The 27,871-nt window shown below is 39.7% G+C and overlaps 1 protein-coding gene across 1 annotated transcript in view; it reads left to right on the forward strand.

Annotated features, from left to right (window-relative positions):
* MGAM (maltase-glucoamylase) overlaps positions 1 to 15,898 on the forward strand; it is a 187,124-nt gene extending 171,226 nt beyond the window's left edge. The window contains exons 42-52 of the mRNA XM_035021254.1: positions 526 to 659; positions 787 to 821; positions 915 to 1,031; positions 4,476 to 4,624; positions 5,239 to 5,323; positions 6,155 to 6,211; positions 10,259 to 10,383; positions 11,435 to 11,523; positions 12,742 to 12,791; positions 13,385 to 13,555; positions 15,521 to 15,898. Coding sequence (XP_034877145.1) covers positions 526 to 659; positions 787 to 821; positions 915 to 1,031; positions 4,476 to 4,624; positions 5,239 to 5,323; positions 6,155 to 6,211; positions 10,259 to 10,383; positions 11,435 to 11,523; positions 12,742 to 12,791; positions 13,385 to 13,555; positions 15,521 to 15,598 — 1,090 coding nt within the window. The 3' untranslated portion in view covers positions 15,599 to 15,898. The remainder of the gene's footprint in view (positions 1 to 525; positions 660 to 786; positions 822 to 914; positions 1,032 to 4,475; positions 4,625 to 5,238; positions 5,324 to 6,154; positions 6,212 to 10,258; positions 10,384 to 11,434; positions 11,524 to 12,741; positions 12,792 to 13,384; positions 13,556 to 15,520) is intronic.
* Positions 15,899 to 27,871: the final 11,973 nt, after the last annotated feature.

Below are 27,871 nucleotides of genomic sequence, written 5' to 3' on the forward strand. Positions count from 1 at the left end.
TTCCTTCCTTCCTTCCTTCCTTCCTTCCTTCCTTCCTTCCTTCCTTCCTTCCTTCCTTCCTTCCTTCCTGCCTTCCTTCCTTTCTTGTTGGAGAGCCAACTGATGTTCTGCTGAATTAGTGCTGTCCCCTTTTGTGAGCTTAATGAATAATAAGAGTTATCTTAAGGAAGGCCTTATAAAGAAATTCACCTTCTTTCTCCCCAAATATAAAAACTTAGTACTTAGTAAAGAAGTGGTAAGACTTAGTGATTAGTCATTATTTTTAGGTGATCCAGTAGGTTTATTACAAAGTTCGTTGTAAAGCACTGTGAAACACTAGGTTAAGGCATAACTGTTACTATCATCTCTATCGCGTATGGTCAGTCAGTGGGGACTTCATTATGGCTCAGATTTCCATATTTCCCCAAATAATGCAGGAGACATTTTGTTGCCATACCTTAGGCTCCGAAACTCTGGGAGGAGAAGCTCTGTGGCCTTTCCACCCCTGATCTGTTCCCAATCACCTGCTTGTTGCCTTCCAACCAGAGCTGTGCAGGAGGTGACGGGACAGAGAGGCATTGTCATCACCCGCTCCACGTTCCCCTCTTCTGGCCGCTGGGGAGGCCACTGGCTGGGCGACAACACAGCTGCCTGGGACCAGCTGAAGAAGTCTATCATTGGTGTGTGGGCTTCTCCTTAGGGGCCTCTTCTGGGGGGGAGGGGATCAGGACCCTCGATAAAGGATTCTTGAGGGAGGAGGAGGCAGATCACAAGGCCGCCTCTGACACAGCTATGTTCTCGTTGCAGGCATGATGGAGTTCAGCCTCTTTGGCATATCTTATGTAAGTGTCTTTTGGGTCACTTCTAATCCCCAAGCATGTAGTGACATCTTTCAGAAATCACTAACAGGTTTGTTTTATTCTACCTCGTTTCAGACAGGAGCAGATATTTGTGGGTTCTTTCAAGATGCTGAATATGAGATGTGTGTTCGCTGGATGCAACTGGGGGCCTTTTACCCCTTTTCGAGGAACCACAACACCATTGGGACCAGGGTAGGATGTTAGCTTATAGCTCAAAAGTGTTGTGTCACTAGGAATACAACCTCCAAATATGAGCTATATTCTCTATGACATCTTCAAAACCATCAAACCACATGTTTCTTGTTCTTTTATTTGATACATTTATGAATTGTGAAATGATTACCACAGCAGGATTAGTTAACACCTCTGTCACCTCACATAATTGCCATTCCTTTTTTGTGGTGAGAACATTTAGTATTTACTCTTTTAGCAACTTTCAAGTATATAATATAGTATTGTTAACTATAGTCACCACGCTGTGCATTCGATTATCAGAACATATTCATCTTGTAACTGGAAGTTTGTACCCTTTTCTTCCCCATTTCTCCCATCTCCCAGCCCCTGATAACCACCGTTCTGCTCTCTAATAGATGTGAGGTGATATCTCATTGTGGTTTTGATGTGCATTTCCCTGATGATGAGTGATGTTGAGCATCTTTTCATGTAGCTTTTGGCAATTTGTATGTCTTCTTTGGAAACTGGAAACCAGTAATAGGAGGAAAACTGGAAAACTCACAAATATGTGGAAGTTAAATAACCAATGGGTCAAAGATGAAATTGAGAGAAAAATAAAAAAAAAAATCTTGAAACAGATAAAAATGGAAACACAACATACCAAAACTTATGGGATGCAGTGAAAGCATTTCTAAGGGGAAGTTTATAGTGATAAACACCTACATTATAAAAAAGAGAAAGAACAAAAGATCTCAAATAAACAACCCAACCTTACACCTCAAGGAACTAGCAAAAGAAGAACAAAGTAAGCCCAGAGTAAGCAAAAGAAAGGAAATAACAAAGATCAGAGGAGAAATAAATGACGTAGAGACCAGAAAAACAACAGAAAAGATCAATAAACTAAGAGCTGGTTCTTTGAATAAACAAAATTAACAAACCTTTAGTTAGATTTGCTAAGGAAAAAAGAGAGAAGGCTCATATAAAGAAAAGTATAAATGAAAAAGGGAGACATTAGAACCAATACCACAGAAATGCAAAGGATCACAAGAGACTACAATTATAAACTAACAAATTGGACAACCTAGAAGAAATGAAGAAATTCCTAGGAACATAAAACCTACCAAGACTGAAACATGAAGAAATAGAAAAGTCTAACAGATAAATACTGAATAAGGAGATTGAACTAGTAATCAAAAATTCCCCAACAAAGAAAAGCCCAGGACCAGATGTTTTCCCTGGTCAATTGTACCAAAAATTTGAAAAGAATCAACACCAAGACCTCCTTAAACGCTTCCAAAAAGTTGAAGGGGAGGGAGCACTCCCAAGCTTATTTCACAAGATCAGTATTACCCTGATACGAAAGCCAAATAAGGACCCTACAAGGAAACTAGAGATCAGTATCCCTTGTGAATATTGTGAATATAGATCAAAAAATTTGCAATAAAATATTAGCACTAAATTCAACACATTGAAAAAAATCATACACCATGATCAAGTGAGATTTGACTTCAGATGTGAGGATGATTCAACATACACAAATAAATAAGTGTGGTACACTACATTAATGGAATGAAAGATAAAAATCATATGATAATCTTGTATGTGCAGAAAAAAAATTGACAAAACATAGCCTCCTTCCATGATGAAAACTCTCAACAAATTGAGGATAGAAGGAATGTACCTCAATATTATAAAGGCCACATGCGACAAGTCCACAGCTAATATCATGCTCAAAGGTGGAAGCTTGAAAGTATTTCCTCTAAGATGAGACGTAAGACAAGTGCCCACTCTCACTACTCCTGTTTAACATAGTACTGGAAGTCCTAGCCAGAACAGTCGGGCAAGAAAAAGAAATGAAAGGCATTTAAATCAGAAAGGAAGTAGAATTGTCTCTGTTTACAGTTCATATGACCTTATATATAGAAAATCCTAAAGATATCATAAAAATTACTAGACTGAATCAATTCAGTAAAGTTACAGAATACAAAATCAACATACAGGCATAAGTTGTGTTTCTGTACACTGACAGCAAGATATCTGAAAAAGAAATAAAGCAATGCCACTCATAGTAGCATCAAAAATCAATAAGATATTTAGTAATAAATTTAACCAAGGAGGTGAAAGATCTATATGATGAAAACTATAGGACATAACATGAAAGAAATTGAAGAATATACAAACAAATGGAAAGATATTCCATGTTCATGGATTAGAATTAACATTGTTACAATGTCCATACTATCCCCAAACCATTTAAAGGTTCAATGCAATCAATATCAAAATTCCAATAGCATTTTTCACAGAAATAGAAAAAACAATCCTAAAATTCATATGAAACTACAAAAGACCCCAAAGAGCTAAGGCAATCCTGAGAAAGAAGAACAAAGCTGGAGGTATCATGCTTCCTGATTTCAAACTATATTACAAAGTTATAGTAATCAAAATAGTATGTTAGTGACCTAAAAATAGATCAATGGAACAGAATCAAAAGCACAGAAATAAACCTTTGCATATACTATGAACTAACATTTGATAAGGGAGCCAAGAATACTCAACGGAGAGAAGAGTCTCTTCAATAAATACTGTTGGGAAACTGGATAATCACATGCCAAAGAATGAAATGGGAGCCCCGTCTTATACCACTCACAAAAATTAACTCAAAATGATTAGTCATTTAAATGTAGGACTTGAAACTGTAAAAATTCTAGAGGAAAACAGGGGAAAAGCCCCTTGACATTGTTCTTGTCAATGATTTTTTTGGATATGACACCAGAAGCACAAATAACGAAAGTAAAAATAAATAAGTAGGACTACATCAAACTCAAAAGCTTCTGCACAGCAAAAGAAACAATTAACTATAATTGGCTAATTGAACATAATGAAAAAAAGAAACTATTAACAAAATGAAAAGGCAACCTATGGAATGGGAGAAAATATTTGCAAACCAAATTATCTATCTATCTATCTATCTATCTATCAATTATCTATCTATCTATCTATCTATCTATCTATCTATCTATCTATCTATCTAATAAGGAGTTAATATCCAAAATATATAAGGCACTCATTCAAAGCAATAGCAAAAACCTACAATCTGATTTAAAAATGGGTAGATGAACCACATAGACATTTTTCCAAGAAGACATACCCATGGCTAACAGGTACATGGAAAGTTTCTCATGTTTCAGTGAACCAGATTCCTCAGTGTTCTTTAGATTCTTTTGTTTGTTTAGGCTGTGTTGTACCAAATATATCCCCAAAAGAATGTCTTATGGAGAAATTTCATCAGCTGTCTTGGGAAAGCTTGAGTGACTTTCAGTATATTGAGAATATTCTCAGGCTCATTTATAATCAACTCTGGTTTAGCTATGCATGATCTTCGTTTGTAATAAGAATTCAGTGACTTCCTTAAGTTTCCAGGTCCCTGAGGTAAGCTCTGAATACTTTTCTTTTCTCCTTTAGAGACAAGACCCTGTGTCCTGGGATGCTGCGTTTGTGAATATCTCCAAAAGTGTGCTACTGACCAGATACACCCTGTTGCCGTATCTCTACACCCTGATGCACATGGCCCACACAGAGGGCAGCACCGTCGTGAGGCCTCTTTTCCATGAGTGAGTGTCTAGCTGTGATCCCAATGACTAAGGGATAATATCGTTCTGTGTGATGGCTTTTGAAAAAAAAAAGTACTTCCAAATTAAATTAAAGACATGATTGCCCTTTGCCAGAAGCTTTCTGGGCACAGACCATATGTTATAACTCCTTTTAGCACAGCGTCAGTCATGTCCTAGGTCCTCGATAAAAGGCTACTGAATGAAAAAAATTCAAAGTGATTACAATATAGCATGGAATACTTTCTTCCTAAATTGGGCATATGAAGAGCTGCTGATCTTTTGTAGCAGCTCAGGTCACAAAACGAGGCCAGATGTGAGGGATGGAGATGAGGGCTGAAGGCCATTCTCGCATTTAAAACATGCCATAGTTAAGAAACATGAAGATATGTATAGGTGAGAACATCTCTAAATCCAACCATTTCTGGGGTTTGAAGAACATGACAGACAGAAAGGAAGTATGTATCTGATTAAAGGAGACCTAGGGAAAGAGTTAAAGGAAGGCCTAGAATGCAGCTGGATTTCTGACTTCGGTCTGAACTCGAGGAGTTTTTTCAGGGTCTGGGCCTCAGGCCCTGTTGGGGTCCTCATTGTGGTACCTTGGTTTCTCTTTACAGATTTTTGTCAGACCGGGTGACCTGGGATGTAGACGGCCAGTTTCTGCTGGGCCCAGCCTTCCTGGTCAGCCCTGTCCTGGAGCCTGTGAGTATGGAGGCCTCTGATGAAGAGAGAATTAGAGCTATGAGGCCCGGGGCCTAGAGGTAGCAGAAGAGGCCTGGTCTGCTGGGGATCCTGGGATGTGATCTCTTACTCTACTTCTGTCTCTTCCTCTCCCTCTGAGCTGAAGTCTGTCACTTAGGTGCTCTGGTCCTCTGCTCCCTCATCTTTAAAATCAGCATAACAAATTCTGATTCGTAGGATAATCAAGACGGAAAGAACCTTATATTTCAAGATAGAATAATTTCTTTATTAACTAAAATAAGGAGTATGGGTCAGAAACAAATTTTACAGGATTGTTTATACCAATGTGTATAATCTTGTTTCTGGCTAGCACTTCCCCTCCTTCTATAATATGTTCTCATGCAGGAAAATCCATTTCTTCACTCTTTCTGTTGATGTATAGGCTTTTGATTAAAATACCAGCTAATTGCATCCTCTCCAGAACTTACTGCACTAATCATAATCCCTGAGGTACTGGCGCCATAAAATCTGCAAAATTTTCCTCTGCTCCAGACCCAAACTGAGTCTGTCTCTTTAGAGAGGGGGTGAGTCTATAAGCAAATGATGATTTTTTTTCCCCCAAAGTCCTGATCCTAAAGGGCTTTAGGGAAACCGTTACTTTTGGGTAGGCAAATCTTCCATTTGCCAAAAGGGTAGGGAAGAAAGGCTTCCCTAACATTGCTGGCCTCTAAAAAGATGAGCATGTGGGTCCAAGGCCGATACTACTGTTTTGGCTCTTTTACTGTACAAATTGGTTACACTGCCCTGGATAGAAGAGCCTACCTCCCAAGCCTTGTTTGTGTTTAATTTTAGAATGCCAGAAATGTCACTGCGTATTTCCCTAGAGCCCGCTGGTATGATTACTACACGGTAAGTTTTTCTGATGATTTATACAACTTGGGAAAATGGTGGTGTGCACGGGCTTCCAAATCTGACACCCCACTGGTCAGGTTCTGGCACTGTGACTCATTTGATGTGTGATCTTAGACAAGTCATTTTAACCTTATAGCCTTAAGTTTATTCACCTCTAAGTAGGATAAGAGCACTTCCCTCACAGAATTGTTATAAAATAACGTATTTTGTGAGTGTTATGTATGTGTTAGTTTTTATCTTTCACAATGGCGTATAATGGCAACACCAGTAAACACTTGAAATTGTATAGTAAACTGGAGTTTTTGTTCATATCATCCCTCACGAGACTGTAAGTTCATATGTAGAGGAGCCTTTCCTCTCTGTCTTTTTATTAAATATCTCCTTTTATAGCACAGATGCTCCAGGAGGAGATATTAAATGTAATCTCCTGAGGTAAGCCTGGTCTTAGGCGGTGTGTAAAATGCACTCGGAGGTATGAGACCCAACCCTTGTGTGCTGGAGCAACACAAGTGCATTTCAAAATGCAAGACGAATCATCATTCTCTGTCCTAGAACATTCTAGTCTAGTCTGAGCCCCAGAGATTCAGCTGGAAAAACAGGGCCTTTCAAAGCAACCTCAAGGCCATGTACTCTTATAGGGACACAAGTCAGGCTTTGATTCTTGAGGAAGAATCAAAGGAGGTGTTTCCTCTCCCTATAACCAAACCTACTCTTCCGACTTTTCTGAGGAGAGCAAAGCAGAGGACTCGAAATACAGGAAAAGGAGAAATACAGGAAAAGGAGGACAAGAAGCAGAGCATACTCTGGTCCTTTCAGTCAGGGGTTTGCGATGGGATTAGGTGAAAACCAGACAGGGACAATGGAAATCTTGTTCCTCCTCTGTCTCAGGGAGCCCTGAGTCCTTCCCTGGCACCTTCTTCTTTCCATCCCCCCACCCCTTTTATTTTTGCTGGGCTGGATCTGTCCTCTGGAGGCTCTCGTTAAAACTCTGCTATGTGCTTCCCAACCAGAGCTTTCCAGGAGGGGGCAGCCAACTGTTTTTAAGTTACCTAGCCTTGTTCCTGAATTTGCATGTTGACTGCTCCATTCACTCCCAGTCAATGATTCTAAGTACACTGAGATTCCCTGGAGCAGGACCAGCACTAGGGTGCAGTAAGTGAGGTGCCTGGGCATGCAGTTTAAAGAGGTACTCCTTCCTGGGCCTGAGCTGGCATTTGCATGACCCTGAGAGCGAGCACTGCTTTAAACTATGCCCCCTGGGCACCTCACTTGTCTCACTCTTGTCCCATCCTGGCCCAGGTGCAGGCTACCTTTCTGAACTCCGGGTGTTGGAATGCTGCAACAGTTTCCCCATAGAGTTCGCCATCGAACCTGGAGCTGATATCTGCATGTCGTGAACACTAATGCTTATGTACATAATTGTGTGCACTACATGAAAGAAAGGGAAGCGAGAGGGCTTGTAAAGAAAAGTGTCCTGAAGATTGCTGATTTTATACGTGGTTTTTAAACAGAAGAGCTTTGGTTGAGGAAGGAAAGAAAAAAAAATCACGTAGGAAGCCTCAAGTTGATGGAGCAAGCTATTTAGAAAACAATTAAGTCTTGCTGTTAAATTGAAATGAAGATTCCGTGGTTGGGATTACTGGAGTAGTGACTCCTTGATTAATTTTCACATGTTTGGGTACCTATTTTTGTACAAGAACGGAGGTTGTCAAACTATCACCCTCAGCCACATCGGATTCATATGTTTTTTATAAATAAAGTTTTATTGGAACACAGTCATGAGCATTTGTTTACTTATTGTTAACAACAACTGTGCTCACAATACAACAGCAGAGTGGAGTAGTTTCACCAGAGGCCATCTGGCCTGCAAAGCCTAAAATATTTACTATCTGGTCCTTTTTAGATAAAGTTTGCCGATTCTAGTTCTAGAGGATATACATACAGCATGAGACCTAGTCTACCATCTGATCATGTGAAAAGGAACAATTTCATTATTCAGTATAAGGAATACTGTGGAATATTAAAACATGGTGTCAAAATTTAGAAGAAGAAGAGATACAGATGTACTGGTTAAAGGATGGAAGACACCAGGGGGACTATAAGATTGGAAAGGTACCGTGAAAGATATATAATGTGTCAAAAATACATTAGAAAAGTAGCGCTATCTCCTCTGGTAAAAATCCAGAAGGACAAGCATTGGAAAATGGAAAGGAAAGTAAAATTCACCATGTTCCCTATCTCTCAGTCCCTGTTAGCAGTCTGTTATATACTTTTGCTGATAAAAATTTGTGCATAGATTAGCATATGTGTATTCTTTTTTATTTACACAAATAGTATCTTACTGTACATACTATTAGGCTCCTTGGTTAATTCACTTAATAATATATCTTGAAGATCTTTGTATATCAAAGAACTTTGAACTTGACCTCTTTGAACTTGAAGCTCTTCCCATTTTTTTTTTTTTTTTTTTTTTTTAGCAACTGTATTATATTCCATTGTATAGAGTTATTTAGCAAACCACTTCTGTGATGGACATTTAAGATTTAGGTTTGCCTGTTTTCTTTTTATATGTCATGGTACAAGGCTGCAGGAAACACCATTTTATGTTTATCTCTGTATAAGCTTTTGTTGGTAGAATTTCTTGGATTTAAACATTTGACAGATATTAGCCAGATTGCTTTCCAAAAAGGTTTGATCAGCACCCAGTCCCACTGACAGTCCATCAACAGTAAAGTAGATAAATAGATTGTATTCTATTTTTTAAAACTAATATTATAGATTAATGTAAGTACTGAACTATTGCTACACAAGTAAAAATGATGAACATCACAAACATAATATTGAGTGCAAGTAGCCTGAAACAACAGAGTTAAAACATGTATGACGTATAAGTTCAAAAACAGGCAAAAGTGATAGACGGCAGAATAGTAGCTGCCCTCAGTGTGGTGATTATTATGAGAGAGAATGAGAGAGTCTTCTGGGGGGCGGTAATATTCACTTCTTGATCTCGTTGGCGTTCGTTCACCGGTTTTTGGAGTTCACTCGACTTTGGAGTCCTGAGGCAGGCCCATGAAGCAGAGTCCACCCCAGGGAGTGTGGCAACAGTCACTGGGCTTCCTTCTGACCACCCACCCCTACGGTTCATACAGGCAGACTGTGGCCAAGATGAACATAAGGGACCAAAGTAGAGGAATGTTATGGTAGCTTTCCTCCTTCCCTTTAAAGTAGCGATTATCAAATGGGTGAATTTAGCCTACCAGGAGACATTTGGCAATGTCTGGAGACTTTCTGGTTGTCACATGTGGTGGGCAAGGCCGGGGGAGGTGCTACCGGCATCTAGGGGATAGGCATGGGTGAGCATCCCAAAAACACAGGACAGCCCCCATGACAAAGAATTATCTGGTCCCAAATGTCCCCACTGCTGGAGCTGGGAAGCCCTGCCTTGGGTTGGAGAAATGTGGAAGGCTGGTTTCTTAGAAACTGTCACACAGGAGGCAAGAGAAAGATGTTAAACATAAAGGAAGTTGTAGTGAGTTAAAGATAAGGATTTGTAAAGTAAGTCCGCTCATTTTAATTCTTTCTGTCAAGTAGGAGTCAAGGCTTTAGTGAAGTTGGTGGGAGTGGGGAATGGGGGCAGTGAAAGGAGACGGAGCAGAGACAAAGTGAGAGAAGGTCTAGAAATGCCATTGTAGGGTGTGTATCACGAGGCAACAAGGAATAAAGAAAAGGCTTGCTCAACCTCCTGCAGCACTGCTCTCTGACACAGAAACAGGATGTAGAATGAGGGTGGGCTGAGAGCCACACTACGATCTCATGGAGTATGTACAGTAGAAATCCCAGAAGACAAGGGGTGCTGACATGATGTTGTAGCAGCATCGTGAGAGTCCACACAGTAGCTGAGTGAGCGTGGAGACGTGTAATAACAGCTGTGTGCTGAGGGGTCATGGACGGGCACCAAGTCCAGAAGAGCAGACAAGGTGTCTAGTAAATGCGTTGTTCAGTGAGGTGTGTTCTCATCCTGTCTTACCTTCTTCTGGCCCACAGGGTGTGGACATTGGAGCAAGGGGAGAGTGGAGGTCCTTGGCGGCCCCTCTTGACCACATCAATCTTCATGTCCGTGGGGGCTACATCCTGCCCTGGCAAGAGCCCGCACAGAACACCCACTTAAGGTGAATGACAAGGGACAAGGCTTCTCCTTTACCTGCCAGTTAGCTCAGATCCTGATGAAGCCTGCCAATTTGTAAGCAGAGCCCTCAGACCCCGAAGGAATTTTACTACAGATTTTTGTTTGTTGGCTTGTTTGTGTTTTAAACTTTTTCAGACTTTGCGCTCTTTGAACAGTTATTAACAGATTTTAGATTTAAGTGGGTGAGATGATAGGTCTAATTGATCACACTTGAAATGGAAGTCAAACAAGGAGCAACTCAATTCATACTAGTTTTAGAAGACTCTCTGGATCTTAATTGACTCTGCTAAGAAAACCATTGCTGAAAATGTGTAAGCTGCATTGCAATTGATGCTTGAGGCTGAGATTCCTCACATACAGGACTTTAGAATTCTAGACCTAAGTCTATATAATAATTAATAATAGCTAACATCAAGTGAATGCTTGCTGTGTGCCTAGAACTATACTAATATGGAGGTTTCTATTTGGAAATTATTTATTTTTCTTAACAAAAGGGAAAAATAAACTCTGTGATGTAAATATGATTATCCCCATTTCACAGACAAGCAAGGAGTCTTCAAGTGGTCATAAGTAGTTGAGCAGGGACTAAAATCCATGTCTGTCTGACGTCCAACTAAAATTCTTAGAGCCATACTCATTTGATTCAAAAAATTCAGTTAAAAACTGAAGAACTTTGAACATTTGTAAACAAAGCTCACTCTACACGTGCTTAGGAAATTAGGTCATGAAAAAAGAAAGAGCACATCAGGATTTTTCTCACAGAACCAGTGAGTTTGCTTGTAGTTTCTTATAATACTTTTAGAGCACTTATAGACCTGCAGAGCCTTAAAGGAAAATTCTCTTAATTCATTCATTCATCCATTCATTCATTCATTCCTGACCTGAAATCAGAACTAGAACTAGATCACAAGTCTCTTGAATCCTAGTACCGAGTCTTTATACCATGGAGCACTTCCGTTACGTTTCTATGAAAACCCTTGGTTTGTGGTAGTGGTTTTGTTTTTAGCTAATTGATCTTTCCTACCTCATTGCAGCCGTCAGAAATTCATAGGCTTCAAGGTTGCCTTGGATGATGAGGGGACTGCTAATGGCTGGCTCTTCTGGGATGATGGGCAAAGCATTGGTGAGTAGGGTTGCCCTGGATTCGTGTCAATACCACTGACTAAGGGACAGGCCTGCTTTTTATCTTTTCCACATTAAAACAGTTCTGCATTCTTAAACATAGCCATTTGTTATTTCAAGTGCACAATACCTATTGTATATGATCCTTATGCCTCATGCAAATGAAACGTAGCTCTGAATCTCTCACCATTACCCAACTATACTAATTCACTGTGTGGGAAAGTTTCTTAGTAGCCACCTGAGATATACTTCCATATGCTTTATGTTCAAGGGCACATTCTCTAATCACATGGTTTACTGTCCCAATAAGAAAGGCAATTCTCTGTCATCTGTGCTATTTACTTGAGGGGATTTTCCACTAGGAGTTTACAGGAACTGGTAAACTCTTGGGAGGAAGGCTTACATTCCATTAGCTATGTCTAAGCCAATGCTGTCCAGTGCAGTGTTGGAAATAGACTATATCTGTGTTGCCCAATACGGTAGCCATTGGCCTATGTGACTGTTGCATATTTGAAATGTGACAAGTACATCTGAGAAACTGAATTTTTAACTGTAATTAATTGTAATTTAAACAGATACATATTGCTAGTGGCTGCTATCTTGGCCAGCACAGCTCTAGAGGATAGCCAACGCCCTCTGATTGAGTGGTAAGCAAATTAGAAAGAGATAGAATATGGGGAAGAGTGAGCAAGCCCCAAAGGTAGGAGGTAGGGTGGGGATGCCTATGCTAGACATTAAGGATAAAGGACAAAGAAGTCTTTTCTATGGTTTTCCTTGGTCTCTGGAGATTGCCTTTAAACAAGGTGCCTCATACCTCTCAAAATAAGCTGACCAAGACACCAGTGTTGATGTTTGTGATTTGGGTGTACATGCACGTTTGCACACATATGTGTGCCTCTAGCAGTAGAAATCTAGAAGTTCTGAGGTGACTAGGAAGATGCTGGGAATGGTAGACCATGAGAAAGAGAAGCAGATTAAGAGTGGTATCAGGAAAATGCATTCTATGAGGTGACTCTGTTAGACAGATACATCTGTACACACCCATTTCAAACATTTGTGTAAATGGAGTTTGGGGGCAAAGTCTGACTGATCTCACAAAACTCTGTAAAGAAGAAAAGTGAAATGAAAAATAAAAATCACCCCTACTTTCTCAACAAGTGAGCAACTGGAATTTCAGAACACAGCTCCAGATCACGCTTACCTTGTTGCTTGTTTGCAGATACTTATGGAAAAGGACTCTATTACCTGGCCAACTTTTCTGCCAACCAGGTGAGTGTGACTGATACTATGAAGGGAGAACAGAGTTCTGTTGGCTTAGTTAGATGCTGGATATCGTAAGGGCATAAAGTACCGCCGAGAATCCCTTCCCTGTCCTTCTTGTTAATTTGCATCCTTCCCTTCCTGTAGACTTCAGAAGGAAATTTAGTATGCTCTCTGGAAGTTTTCTGTGATTAAACCAATTTATATTTCATCAGTAATTTCTTCCAGTTCACCAAGGTGCAGACAGATTGTTTTTATGTTATCTAGCCCTTGTTCCTGTGTTGCCTTAGAATGGTCTGCACAGTGACATCTCTACATGTAGAACAGAAGGTTCCTGATACCTGAGACTCTTTGTCTCCTTAGAGTTCAGGGTGAGTCTAGAGACACTGCTGGTGCTTAGCCAATGCAAAATTGGATGATAGTTGGAAGCAGGAGATAGAGGGATGAAATCATGGTCTGCATTATTCAAGGGCACAAGATGGTGACTCTCATATTGTCTTACTTCATGATCTGCATTTGTGTCTAAAAAGTTTGGGAAAATTTAAATGGATTTTGTTTATGTTTCCCCCCCCCTCCGGTTTCTTTTTATCTCCAATTGATAGAACATGATGCAGAGTCATATAATTTTCAACAAATACATCACTGATTCAAACCCACTGAAACTGGGCTACGTTGAGATCTGGGGAGTGGGCAGTGTTCCCATTTCCAGTGTCAGCATCTCAGTGAGCAGCATGGTGATAACGCCAAACTTCACTAACGACCCTGTGATACAGGTTTGTGACCAGTGAAAAGTCCCGGTGGTATTTACCGGTCCAGTGCTAGGGCAGTTTCTGGCCACCTCCCTTCCAATGATAGCTTTTCCTGCAGAGCACTTCAGGAAGCTCTCTGTGTTCAGTGTGTCAACAGTGGACAGCATGGAGAAGAAGGGAAAATTCCCGACTTATCATCATTTGGAATTGAGGGTCTGGATCCTTGCTTTTTCTTGTCTGCAAATTTATATAAAACTTTGTCTTTACTCCTTCACCTCGCCTCAGAGATCTACTTCCCAAACAGCTCAAACTACCATATTCCATCAAATATGACACCATCAGTTAAAGTTGCCCCATTATTCCATGTGCCACAAAGAAGGAAAAAAGGATTACAAAGTATGATACAATGCTTCATAGCATTTAAAATTTCTACTTTCAACACAGAGAGCTTTGCAAGCTTTCTTTAAATGAAGATTTATATCATTTCAATGTTAGTGATAATACAGAGGAAAATATTGGGTAGAGACATATGAACATTGATAAATCTGCATCAAAGTAATTTAGATGAGGTAGACTCTGAATGTGAAAAAATATTAGAAGTGCCTCCATAATTTCAAAAACCACTTGGGTGGTTCAGTGGGTTAAGCATCTGCTCAGGTTATGATCCCAGGGTCCTAGGCCACACGTCAGGCTCCCTGCACAGCAAGGAGTCTGCTTCTCCCTTTGTCTCTCCCCCTCCCCCTGCTCGTGCTCTCTCTCATTCTCTCTCTCTCTCTAATAAATAAATAAAATCTTTTTTTTAAGAAAGAAAGAAATGCCTTAACCAATTTGTATCACAGATTTTTCTTTTATTATTCAAAATTTTATGTAAATATTATAAATTATCTTATTTATTATTATTTAAAAGAGAAATATGTGGCATGAATGGGCTAAGGTATTTCCTCTGTGCTATCAGAGGCATTGGTGATATATCATTTCATAAAAATTCTTTCACTAGCATCATGGGATTTTCTGAAATGTAGCAAATGCTTTATACAAGTTTTCATCCTAGCACTTTTTTGATCTTACTATCAGCCAGGATTCCTATTCTTTCCTAAAATAATCCTTAAGTGGTTTGTAGTCTATCCATTCATAATACCAATAACAGCAATGAAGTTCATGCATGCACAGACAATAGCAATTGTCATGAATGCTGCTTGGCTCACAGTAATTCTAAGGCTGTTGACTGCAAGACACATTCTGATTTCGTGGATGTTAAGTGTGGAAAATCCTGCCCCTTGGGATCAATGCAGTGTGGCATTTCCAACACCTATCCTCATGGTAAACAGATCTTTTTGGGTGTGCTTGCTTCTTCCTTTTTCCCGGACTGTTTTTCTTTCATAATTCTTTCTGATTATAAGGCCTGAAACAAAAGTTCTCCTTCAGTTATGTATTTTTTTTAACTCGTTTCCTCATATTTGTGGCTTTCTTGTCAACCACCTTCCCCAACTTTACCAAGAGCTCCTAACGGGCTTTGCCCAATTTTGTTGCTGACCCACTCCTGCACTGTCACGCTAGCTGACGTGATGGCCACCCGCAGTGACATTTTATGGAAAGCATTTGCCTAGAAAAAAAGCTGAACTGTTGAACTTTCACTGGGCAATCACCAAGTCACTATGGGGGAACAGGAAAAGGAGGAAGTCAAAGGAGAGTTCTGAGGATTGGAAATGAAGACATCTTCTCCAATTTTCTGTGCAGTTCTTTCTCTGCAGTGGTTGCGATTGCATTATTTAGGGCCTGTTGTCTTTTCCCTGTCACTGAACAAGCTTTGTACTCTAAGGAATCCAAAAACAGCCTCCTCACCTGAAAACTTGAGGGCTGCCTTACAGCTAGGCAATGAATTGTGAAAGTAGCAGAGTGCATGTGGACCTTTGGCTTGTATCTGATTTGTATGAGTGCAGGAAATTTCAATCACCAGATGCCCACTCCTTTTCCTTTGGTTCCCAACAGGTGTTAAGCATTAACGTGACCAGCAGAGACATCAGCCTCCATAATTTCATTTCACTAACGTGGAGAAGCACTCTGTGAATTTTTAGAGAAAGATCTTAATTACAAACAGCTTTGGAACTACTTATATCTTATGCTTATAAAATTATTGTGTGTTGTTAATTCATTCATGCTCAGTATGGGTAAAGTATTTTGTTAATTTTGTCATATATTTTGTCTGTGTCTTGGCCCTGTGGTATGGGCCATAGGGAAATGTGAGAAATCGATGGGTTGTTTTCCTATCTCTGTGTGAAGAACATGGTACTGATGGCTCCTCATATAATATCTACTGAAGATGAACTGGGTCCACGATGAAGGGGTGTGAGTGTGTGTGTGTGTGTGTGGGTGGGTGGGTGGGTGTGTAATCAGGGAATGGGCCCCACTCTTGCTAAATACACAAGAAAAAGCTTGCCAGGACAGTTCCAGGTCCGGGGGTTGACTAATGCCTCAAGAAAGTATTCAGAAAGAACATCTGCTAGTTGGTTTTAGGGAGAGGGGAGCAATAGGCTGAGAGCATGATATAAGGGGAAAGCGGGGAAACACAGGAAAGGTTAGCAGGAAAGATGAGAGGAAACAGAAGATGGTGATAAAAATGATCATGACAAGTAAGAAGAAAACACAAAAATCTAAGGAATAGTAGCCTCATGGGAAGGAGACAAGAAGGGCCAACTCACGTGAATGCAAGAAGACAGGTGGGGGAATACAGAATATGGGAATAGAGGTGAGGATGAGATTGAAGCAGGCAAAACTAAAGGAAGGAGTTTGAATGTAAAAAATGGAACTTATTTTTGCAGTGCTTTGCTTCAAAATGTGTAAATCTTATTTCTTTGCTCTGTGCCTAACATGTATAACCATAGTTCACACAAACGCATGCAACTTAAATGCCAGAGAAAAATAAAACAAGCAAATTTACAAGAGATTTGGAATTTTATGATATTTTTACCCTGGGTAACCTACCTTTGGGGTTAAGGCTTCTTGTTGGGAAAACCCTTGTAAGTTTGTCTTGTTGTCTTTGGCATCAGAGTTCTTGCGGTCTAACCCACGGATGGAACAATCAGATTTATGATTATCCACCCTTTCTCTCACACCTCTGGCATGGGTTTTTCTTAAGATTCAGGTTTGTGGAAGCCTGTACTTGGGTGGTGGTGGTTGTTTTACTCATTGTAGCAACTGGCAAAATGTCTGATAAAATGTCACCTGGCAAAAACAGAATTTGCATCACGATTTGTTAAAACCTGAAATGGTTAAGATTTGGGATAAAGAAATGACTTATTAGTGTTCAACATGCATATTTACTTTTAGTATTCCTTGAATAATGAGTGTATTGGAAACAAGTGTATATACTTCCCTAAGTTTTTTTCTTTCTTTTTTAAACACCAGGAATGCATACTATTTTAAATAAATCTGATTATATTAAAATACATTTACATGAATGTTTTAAAAATTTAATATAGTAACACATGAGGCATTTTTTTTCTGTACCATTCCTATGTTCTTTTCTTTTTTCTAATTTTTTTGTTATTACTATATCTTTTTTTTTAAGTCTCATGCTTTTTTTTTTTATTATGTTATGTAGTCACCATCTAGTACATCATTAGTTTTTGATGTAGTGTTCCATGATTCATTGTTTGCGTGTAACACCCAGCACATGAGGCATTTTTAATGATCACATTAAATAATTAAGATCTAGCAGTGGGCTTCATAGTGTCATAATTTCCACTGATGATCAGCATAAACAATATTTTGAGATATCTACTATAGTTTTCATAATGTGATATGAAAATATCTGTGATTCTATTTTTGAGAGACTCATGTGTACTGCTAACATGACTATGCTCTGCTATCTACATTTATAGTCTAAGAAAATGCTAAATTTCACTTAGAAATTAGTGAACAAAGAAGTATTTTTCCCATCAGTATTTGCAGATTCCTTAAGTTATACTCCTTGGAGCTCTGGGGATCCTAATTCAAGAATTCCTAGATTAAGACATGTCTGCTTCCCAGCCTTCAGTTTAGTGACTGGGTCCCTATGTAGCTGTAATAGTTTTAAGAGTTCCCAAGCCTCAGTCAGTCACCTGCCTTGAATTCATTCATCCTTTTGACTTTTAAACAGCCAGTTTCTTATGGACATGAAGACTTTCCATGTAAGACTGAAAAGATTCTTAGCAGCTCTGGGAAGAGTGTCAGTGAAGGAATTAGGTATGTGGCTCCCTTAGTTTCTTTTTCTGAGCAGAGCTGTCCTCTAAGTATATGGTTGCATCCTGCCTTGCCCCATCACATATGTTTGGTCTACTGGTTGAGCATTTTCTGCTGCTTTCATTTGAATGAAAAGAACTCAGAAGCAATCTTTAGGGTCAGGGACTTGGTTAAGTCACTTTGTCACTCTGGGATCATGCCTCCTCATCTGCAAACTTCTAGTGTCAGAGTAAAGCTGTGATATCCAAACTCTGGAAAAGGGCTCTGCAGTGCTCTCTGGGAGAGGGAAGAAGGCAGATTGGCAGGGATCTGAGCTCCCCACCCTGGCTTCAGTCATTTACTCAGTTACATACTGGAATTCTATTTGAATAAAGAATTTTAGATACAGAGACTGTATCTAATCTAATCTAATCTAATCTAAAAAACTCATTTTTTCCATTGGATATTCTTTCCTGCTTTGTCGAAGGTTAGTTGACCATAGAGTTGAGGGTCCATTTCTGGGTTCTCTGTTCTGTTCCATTGGTCTATGTGTCTGTTTTTGTGCCAGTACCATGCTGTCTTGATGATCACAGCTTATTATAATATAGCTTGAAGTCAGGCATTGTGATGCCACCAACTTTGGTTTCTTTTTCAACATTTCCCTGGCTATCCGGGGTCTTTTCTGATTCCATACAAATTTTAGGATTGTTTATTCCAGCTCTGCAAAAAATGTCAGTGGTATTTTGATAGGGATTGCTTTGAATGTGTAGATTGCTCTGGGCAACATAGGCATTTTAACAATGTTTATTCTTCCAATCCATGAGCATAGAGAGTTTTTCCATCTTTCTATGTATTCCTCAATTTCTTTCGTAAGTGTTTTGTAGTTTCTAGAATACAGGTCCTTTATCTCTTTGGTTAGGTTTATTCCTAGGTATCTTACGGTTTTTGGTGCAATTGTGAATGGGATCAATTCCTTAATTTCTCTTTCTTCAGTCACATTGTTTGTGTATAGGAATGCCACTGATTTCTGTGCATTGATTTTGTATCCTGCCACATTGTGAATTGCTGTATGAGTTCTGGTGATTTTGGGGTGGAGTCTTTTGGGTTTTCCACATAAAATATCATGTTATTTGCGAAGAGTGAGAGTTTGATTTCTTTGCCAATGAGACTGGACCATTCTCTTACACCATACACAAAGATAAACTCAAAATGGATGAAAGACCCAAATGTAAGACAGGAATCCATCAAAATCCTAGAGAAGAACACAGGCAGTAACCTCTTTGACCTCGGCTGCAGCAACTTCTTGTAAGACATGTCTCTAAAGGCAAGGGAAACAGAAGCAAAAATGAACTATTGTGACTTCATCAAGATAAAAATCTTCTGCACCACAAGGGAAACAGTCAACAAAACTAAAGACAACCTACAGAATGGGAGAAGATATTTGCAAATGACATAACAGGTAAAGGGCTGGTATCCAAGATCTATAAAGAACTTATCAAACTCAACACCCAAAAAACATATAATCCAGTCAAGAAATGGGCAGAAGACATGAACAGACACTTCTCCAAAGAAAACATACAAATGGCCAACAGACACATGAAAAAATGCTCCACATCGCTTGTCATCAGGGAAATACAAATCAAAACCACAATGAGATACCACCTTATACCAGTTAGAATGGCTAAAATTAACAAGGCAGGGAACAACAAATATTGGTGAGGATATGAAGAAAGGGGAACCCTCTTCCACTGTTGATGGGAATGCAAGCTGGTATAGCCACTCTGGAAAACAGTATGGAGGTTCCTCAGGAAGCTAAAAATAGAGCTACCCTATAACCCAGCAATTGCACTACTAGATATTTACCCCAAAGATACAGATGCAGTGAAAAGAAGGGGCACCTGTACCCCAATGTTCATAGCAGCTATGTCCACAATAGCCAAACTGTGGAAGGAGCCGAGATGTCCTTCAACAGATGAATGGATAAAGATGTGGTTCATGGAGTGCCTGGGTGGCTCAGTCGGTTAAGCGTCTGCCTTCGGCTTAGGTCATGATCCCAGCATCCTGGGGTTGAGCCCTGCATCAGGCTCCTTGCTCTGTAGGGAGCCCTCTTCTTCCTCTCCTCCCCACTTATACTCTCTCACTGTCTCTCCTTCTCTCTCTCTCTCAAATAAATAAATAAAATCTTTAAAAAAAAAAGATGTGGTTCATATATACAATGGAATATTACTCAGCCATCAGAAAGGATGAATACCTACCATTTACATCTACATGGATGGAATTGGAGGGTATTATGCTAAGTGAAATAAGTCAATCAGAGAAACACAATTACATCATGATTTCACTCACATGTGGAATATAAGGAATAGCGCAGAGGATCATAGGGGAAGGGAGGGAAAATTGAATGCGAAGAAATCAGAGAGGGAGACAAACCATGAGAAACTCTTGACTCTGGGAAACAAACTGAGGGTTGTGGAAAGGGAGGTGGGTGGGGTGATGGGGTAACTGGGTGGTAGGCATTAAGGAGGGCACGTGATGTGATGAGCACTGGGTATTATATGCAACTAACAAATTGTTGAACACTATATCAAAATATAATGATGTACTATATGTTGGCTAATTGAATTTAAATTTAAAAAAGAATTTTAAGTATATATGTAATATACATATACATATATGCTTAATATATAAAAGTCTATATAATATATACACTTAAATTTTTTATTCATGTGGAATGTATATATATCATATACATTTCATATATCATATTTAATTAAGACATCTGAAAATCAGTACACCAAATGAGCAGTTCCACAAATATTTTGGATCCAGAACGCCTTTATACTCTTAAAAATTTTTGAGGATTCCAAAGCTTTTGTACATGGGGTTATATCGATATTTATCATATTAAAAATTAAAATAGTTAACTGTACACCCAAAACGAATATTATACATATGTTAACAACTGGAATTTAAATAAAAACTTGGGAAAAAGAATAAGAACAATTACACATGGAGCCATATACACTGTGGCTACCTTGAAGCAGACCTTGTAACATGGACCTACACTTGTAACTCCTGGCCAGCTATTACGGGAAAGGTTGGAGTCTTTTTGAGATATTCTCTCTCCCCAAGACCGCATAATTTCACTTTATCTCTTTGTAGGTATGCCAAAAAAATAAAAAAAAAATAACAATCTGAAACCCTTTAACTTAAGAGGAAGAAAATTTATTCCTTTTCTTATTAAAAGCATCCTTGTTATAATATTAATTATCATAGATACCTACAAAGACAAGGTTGTGTTGGCCTTGGCAGATATGGTCCAAGTGTCAGTACCTTTCCCTTCTTGTCATTACTGCAATATCATTGAGATCTTTGCATCTTGCCTTGGAGGATGGTGCTTTGAAAGTTAAGGGTCATGCATATTTTTGGTTTCTGACTTGATGATTCAACCATCTGCTTGCTTTGATTACTTTATAAATTCTGCCAAGAACTAACTTCACCATGCCTTCTTACTAGTAAACAACTGGAAGATACTGGGTTGCATGCTTGTTTCTTTTCTTCAGAATGTCTCTTTTTCATTGGTCAACACAAGCATGTGACGCAAAATCTTCCAGTTGCTAGTTAGCAAGAAGGGATTGCAAAGTTAGCTAATTTCTGCACTTTAGGAAACAGATTATAGCTGGGATTGTCAGTTAGCACTGAAATGTGAATGATGTCATAAGTGAGCATAGGATGTGGGGAGCTAAGGGTAAATTATCTCACAAAGAATAGAATGATCTTATGTAGTAATAAATCTCCTTTCTTTATCTTTTCCCAAGATATTGTCCCAATTTGAAATGAGATCCGCGTACATTTTCCCTCTAACAAAGGCTTTCTTTTACTGGAGCAAAAGATAAGGTGCTTATGTCATTCCTGAAGTTCCTGAAGTAGAAACCAAGTTTCTGTGTGTGTGTGTGTGTGTGTGTATGCTTGCCATTCACTGAGCATTTAAAGTAAACATGGACTATTATGGCTACTGTATTACTTATGGATCTTGGATGCCATTGAAAGATTGCATGCCCTCATATATTGTTATATATAGGATATATAACTGTATGCCCTCATATATTATTATATATAGGATATATAACTGTGTACCCTCATATATTGTTATATATAGGATATATAACTGTGTACCCTCATAGATTGTTATATATAGGATACATAACTGTATACCCTCATATACTGCTGGTGGGAACGTAATATGTTGCCTGCCACCATTTTGGAAAATGCAATTCTTCATAAAGTTAAAGATAGAGTTACCATATGATCCAGAAATTTCACTCTGAGGTGTATCCCCAAAGAATTGAAAATATATGTCCACACAAAAACTTGTACATGCATGTTCATAGCAGCATTGCTCCTAATAGCAAAAAAAGTAGAAACAACCCAAATGTACATCAATTGATGAGTATATAAACAAAATGTAATGTATTGATGTAATGAATATCATCCGGCCATAAAAAAGAATAAAACACTGATACCTGAGGGTGCTTAATACCTACAACAATATGGTTGAATTTTGAAAACATTATGCCAGTGGAAGAAGTCAGACACAAAAGGCTGCATATTGTATGATTCTATTTATATGAAACGTTCAGAATAGGCAAGTCCATACAGATAGGAAGTGGATTAGTGGTTGCAGGGATTGGGGAGAGGAGAATGGGGAGTGACCTTGAATGAGTGATGGCTTTCTTTTGGAATGATGAAAATGTTCTGGAATTAGTGGTGATGATTGCAAAACTCTGTGAATATACTAAAAACCATTGAACTGTATACTTTGCAAGGGTGAATGTCATGGCATGTGAGTTATATTTCATTACAAAAGTAACACACTTTAGCTAGCTTAAGAACAAAAATGAATCTTGAAAGATATTGGTGACTCACTGAAACTCCAGGAGGGCTAGAGTGTCAGGTTTGTAGGCTATGTGGCTAGGTACACCAGCCTGATTACCTTGTGGGAGGTTCCACTGCCATGGCCCTTAGCACATGTCTGGCAGCTTGTACTCCCAGTACTGAGCATAGGATGCTGCTAGGTCCCCAGTCCCTGCTGCCTCCGAAACAGTGCTTCTTTACCATCCTGGATTCCACAGGCACATCTCATTGGCCGAGCGCAGACCACCGGCCACCGGCCTCTACCTTGGCTGAAAGGGAGATTGTGAAAGAGAATTTCTAACCTCTTACTTAGGGGAGGGGGGAGGGGAGGCAGAATTCCCAGGGTGGAAAGTTCCTTAAATATTAGACGTTTTTTAAAGGTGCCGAAAAGTCAAAGAGCATGACAAATTTCCAGTAGAGGTGTCTTCCCACTTCAAGATTATATAATGTCTAGTTTGATGGTACTTATTTTATTGAGAATAATTGGTGGGGATGCTTATTTAAATTAATGGAAAGCTGAGTTACTCAAGAGAACTTTGGGAGACAAAATGGAAAAAGGAACAATGTGGGTGAACCAAGCAAGAGCTATTCCTTTTTTCATTTACTTATTCAACAAATAGCTGTATGTTTATGTTGGGCAGAGTGCTAAGCACAGGAGCTGTAGGTATGACTGGAGATGGCCAGCTCCCTGAACACTTTAGGCTGCGTGGACAGACAAGCAAGTATAATGTAGTGTGACAAGCAAAGTAATTGGATATGAACAGGAACACAGAAGAAGCATAACTATTAGAATAAAACCCCACCTTCCTCTTTTATTAACAAATGGAGCTTTCTCTAAGTCACAGGGAAAGCAAGGGCCCTTTATGGTTAGCTGGAAAATGCACTCCTATCCTCCAATCGCCATAAATTTACAGGGCAATAAATCGATCCTGGCAGAAGCTGGCTACATCAGCCTTGTCACCTTTGCTCAGTGTTCCTCAAGAACTACTGAGGGATAGACACAGCAAATAAAGGGATACGGCTATGAGGTGAGTACTTCTCTCCATGCACATGGTGGCTTTAAATAAGTAGTGCTCTTTTTTTCTTTTAAATGTCCCTGTCTGCTTTGCTAAATGATCTGGACAACTCACACTTTTCTTCTGGACCTGATATTTTCTTCCTTTTCCACAGACTATGAGGAGTGGGGATGAGATAGTGCATGGAGTCACAGGCTGACTGGACAGGAGAGGTGTGTGTGTATGCGTGTGTAACAGATGGGGAGGGTCGAATGCAAGACGTTCCTTTCTCACGGGGAGAAAACAAGGAAAGAATTAACAGATAGGGTACTTCCGGAAGCTAGCTGAAAGTGATGGATTGGGAAGACAGTAGAGGCATCTCTTTGTGGAGAGGGAAATGGTATATGATCATTAAGGTCTTTAATAATAACCTGGATTTTAATTATCCTAAAATTGTGTTTGATAAAAAAAAGTGGCTGAGTCAGGAGGGTTTCTAAGTAGGAGAGACTTTCTACCTTTATGAATCCCCATCTACCTGCTCTCTACCAGAATGCCAATAGTTCCTGTGGCAGGAAAATGCCTGGGGCTGCCCCCAGAGTCTTCCGAACTTCCTGAGCCACAGGTGTTGAGCCTGCTTCCCCCTCCTTGCTCCCCCCAGGAGGGTTCAGGAGCTTTGGAAGAAGTAGCTGCTTTGGGTTTGTAGAGGCTGGGAAGGAAATTCTCATGGAGAGACACAATGCTTGGAGAAGGGAAGCTGAGTGACAGCACGTTTGCTGTGGTAGTGAGTCCTGGGCTGCATGTATAAGTAACGAAGTCAGGTATGGCAAGCATACCTGAGGGGTTGGTCCCTCAGACTTCTTTCACTGCCTGAAATTCTACCATTAGAGATCCAGCCTCTAGATATGTAAGCTCTGAGGTCTAGGAGACATTGTGGAGAGAGCGTGAATTCTCAAAGACTAGTTTAAGAAGCAGAGTCTCAGTGCTTGCCTCAGTCATACCACTAACCATGGTTAGGCAAAACCCCTTAACATTGACATAAAATGTGAATCATAATGCCTGCCTGGTCAACTTTGATGTAGGGGTGTCATAGGAATATAATATTATGTATTATATATATGTCTTACGGGGATTAGAGTAAACCTTTGAATAATTTAGAGGAGAGACACCTGATAGATTTAGGCTAATAGGAAAGAATAGTGAATATATTCCAACTTCAATTCCAAACCCCAATCCTAACTCTGCCCTACCTTGGCAAATTATCTGTAGAGCCTTGCTCCTTACCCCTATTTCAAAATTAAGGTGCTTTTTTACTCGGCTTATTACACATTAATCAAAAGCCTGCCTCAATTAAAAAGTGAAACTATACGCATATGGCAATGCTTATAGAAATGGTCATGGCATTGGGCCAGGGCTGAGAAGAGCAGGAGTGCAGGGAAATGCGAAGTTAAAGGAGAGGCAAAGTAAGAAAAAAAGAAAATTCTTTATTTACATGGATTTACCGATTATTACTGCACAGTTGTTTGTTTGGTACGGCTGGAACATAAGGGAGAGAAGAGGCAGGCCACACAGGCATAGGAGATGTCATGAAGACCTTTGATTACAAAGCTGAAGAGTTTGCATTTTATTTGGAGAACCACTGAGGACCTGAGTATAGGAAAACCAAATAACCTTGTTTGTGCAGTAGAAAGATTAATCCATCTGCCAATTGGAAGCAGGGAGCCAGTGGGGAAGTTGTGGTCACAGTTCAGGCCAAAAATAGTGGCTTGACTAAAGCATTTCCAGTAGGGATGGAGAAGAAGATACAGATCTGAAAGATATTGGGGAAGGAGTCTGACTGAACTGGTGACTGGCTGTGAGAAATGCAAAAAAGAGAGAAGTAAAAAAAGTTATGTAGATTTTTTAATGAAATTGTGATTCTGTTCCTCAAGATATTAATTATTGAGGAGAGGCCAACTGGGCAGAATTGGTGGAAGTTAGGACTGGGGTGTGGGGAGCGGTGAACACATGTTCAAATGTGTTGAATTTGGTTAAGTGTGTGGGACATCCAGGTGAGATATCTAATAGGCAGTTGCGCATATAAATCTGAATCTCTGGGCTAGAAATACAGATTGCATTGCCCTCGGGTGTTATATGAAGTCATATGAGTGGTGGAGCTTGCTAAAAGAGAGAGGATGGTGGACCTATGTTGAAAATATAGGGAATATCAATATCTTAATGAAACAGGGGACTAAAAGAAAATTGGAGGAGCCAGAAAAGTAGGTGAAAACCAAGATTAAATGATAATCAAGGAATCCAAACATGGAGAAATTTAAAGAGGAAGGAATGGTTGATAGTGCTGGGTGATTAAGAGAGTGCCCATTGTATTCAGCAGCTAAATCACTGGTGACCTTGGCAGGGGGAGTTTCAGTGGAATGCAAGAAAACAGAAGCCATGCCAGTAATATACAAGGAAGGTAATGCAGACAGTGTGCCATTATCTTTTTGGAAAGTTAGCTATAAGAGGAAAACGAAAGTTATAATGGTACCTAGAGAAAGACACAGAATAATCACCAGAGTTTAGGGTGACTTTGAGGGGAAAGAGCACATTCAGAGGGAGAGGTTGATAATGCAAGGAAGAGGAAGGATAATTGGTGGAACAAGATTTTTGAGAAATTCAAAGTGTGTGAGATCTACAGAATACATACAAGGGTTATCCTTAGACAAGAGGAGGGAAATCTCTTCAGTTGAGAAGAGGGGGAAAAAATAAGAGTTTACCTAGATACAGATAAATTTCATAGAAATGCTTGGGTTGAGAAGCAGGTATATGGAATAGTTTCTGCAAAATTGTTGTTTCGTTTGTGACGTTGGAGATGATATTGGCTGAGAGTAACAGCATACGTGACAAAGGTTGGGGCTTGAAAACAAGGATCAATGTTTGAAATTTCTCCTGTGAAAAATGGGAGAAGGTGCCAAGATTGTCAGTCAGCTTTAAGGCCCAGTATATTTGTCAGATTATGAACCCAGTGGCATCTACGTTGGGCTGAGTGCATAAACTCGGAAGGCAGAAGTTTGGATCAATGGTTTCATTGTATAGATTCAGTTAGCAGACGAGGGAGCAAGGAAGATGAGAGAAATAATAGCTGCTGAAGACTACATCAGGGAATGATAACAGCCAGGAGGCCAGGAGGGACTAAGAGATTAAGAGGGAGTGGAACAGAACAGAAGCCTCAGTGGATTCAAGAATAAACAATGCAATAAGAGGGTAAAAGGGGATGGGCTTCTGCCCAGTAAGTAGGAAGTAGAGGCTTGGAGTTCAGAAATGGAACAATTCTGGAGGGTGGTAAGTTCCAGGGAGTAGCCAGTGTGCAGCCATGGTGGGAAGAGTGCTGAAGATGGTGGAAAGTTGGTCAAGGAATGACATGGTGAGGGCCATCATGAGGTTGTGAGGCATATGTATAATGTGAGATTTGCTATAATTGGAGCATAAGCTTGGGAGTACCTCCAGAATCTGACTTCTGGAGATGAAGAAATACACATCCAAATAGCTAAAATGCCCACCTATTGGTAGGCAAGGCAGGACAAGAATGAATGTTCTTTGGTTCCCAGTTCACTACACACTCCAATACACCAAATATTTTAAAACTTGGGTCTATGTATGCATGATTGGCAAGGTTACAGTGAGCCACCAAATCTACATGGGTTTGTGTGCTGTGACCACGCAAGCAAGCATTGTGCTGGAGATCAGGATTAGGTTCATTTTTGTTACCAGAGACTTAACAGGATTAGTCACTTCTAAATAATTAAACATCTTGCCATCATGGCGTGAGAATTGGAATAAGAAGATTGGATTCAGGTTTTGTTACTTTTTCTCTCCCTGAGTGTACCCTCCACTCTGCTGCCCAGGGTGGGTGTGAGGATCAAAGTGGCATCTAAAAAGGCTTTGTGAGGCACCTCATTGCCTCATCTCTCTCCTGTACTCTGTTCCACTCCTCCCTCTCTACTTTCAGTTCTTTATGTTTGAAATATTCTTTCCTTGGACAATACTCAACCCTCTGCAGACAAAAAAGGCAAAGGCTCTAGAGGTGTTGGATGCACAGACTAGAGTAATTGTAAACACCGTGAGGAGTGGAAACCAGTATTCTTTGGATTATGTAAGGAGGAAAGCTTGTAATCAAGTCATCTTGCAAATGAATTCACATTATAATCATGATGCCCTTTGGATTGATGGAGCTTTGTGGTTTGTTTAAATCCCA

This window comes from Mirounga leonina, unplaced genomic scaffold (assembly GCF_011800145.1).
Source record: "Mirounga leonina isolate KUSES-001 unplaced genomic scaffold, KU_Mleo_1.0 Mir_174, whole genome shotgun sequence".
In the NCBI taxonomy this organism is placed as follows: Eukaryota; Metazoa; Chordata; class Mammalia; order Carnivora; family Phocidae; genus Mirounga; species Mirounga leonina.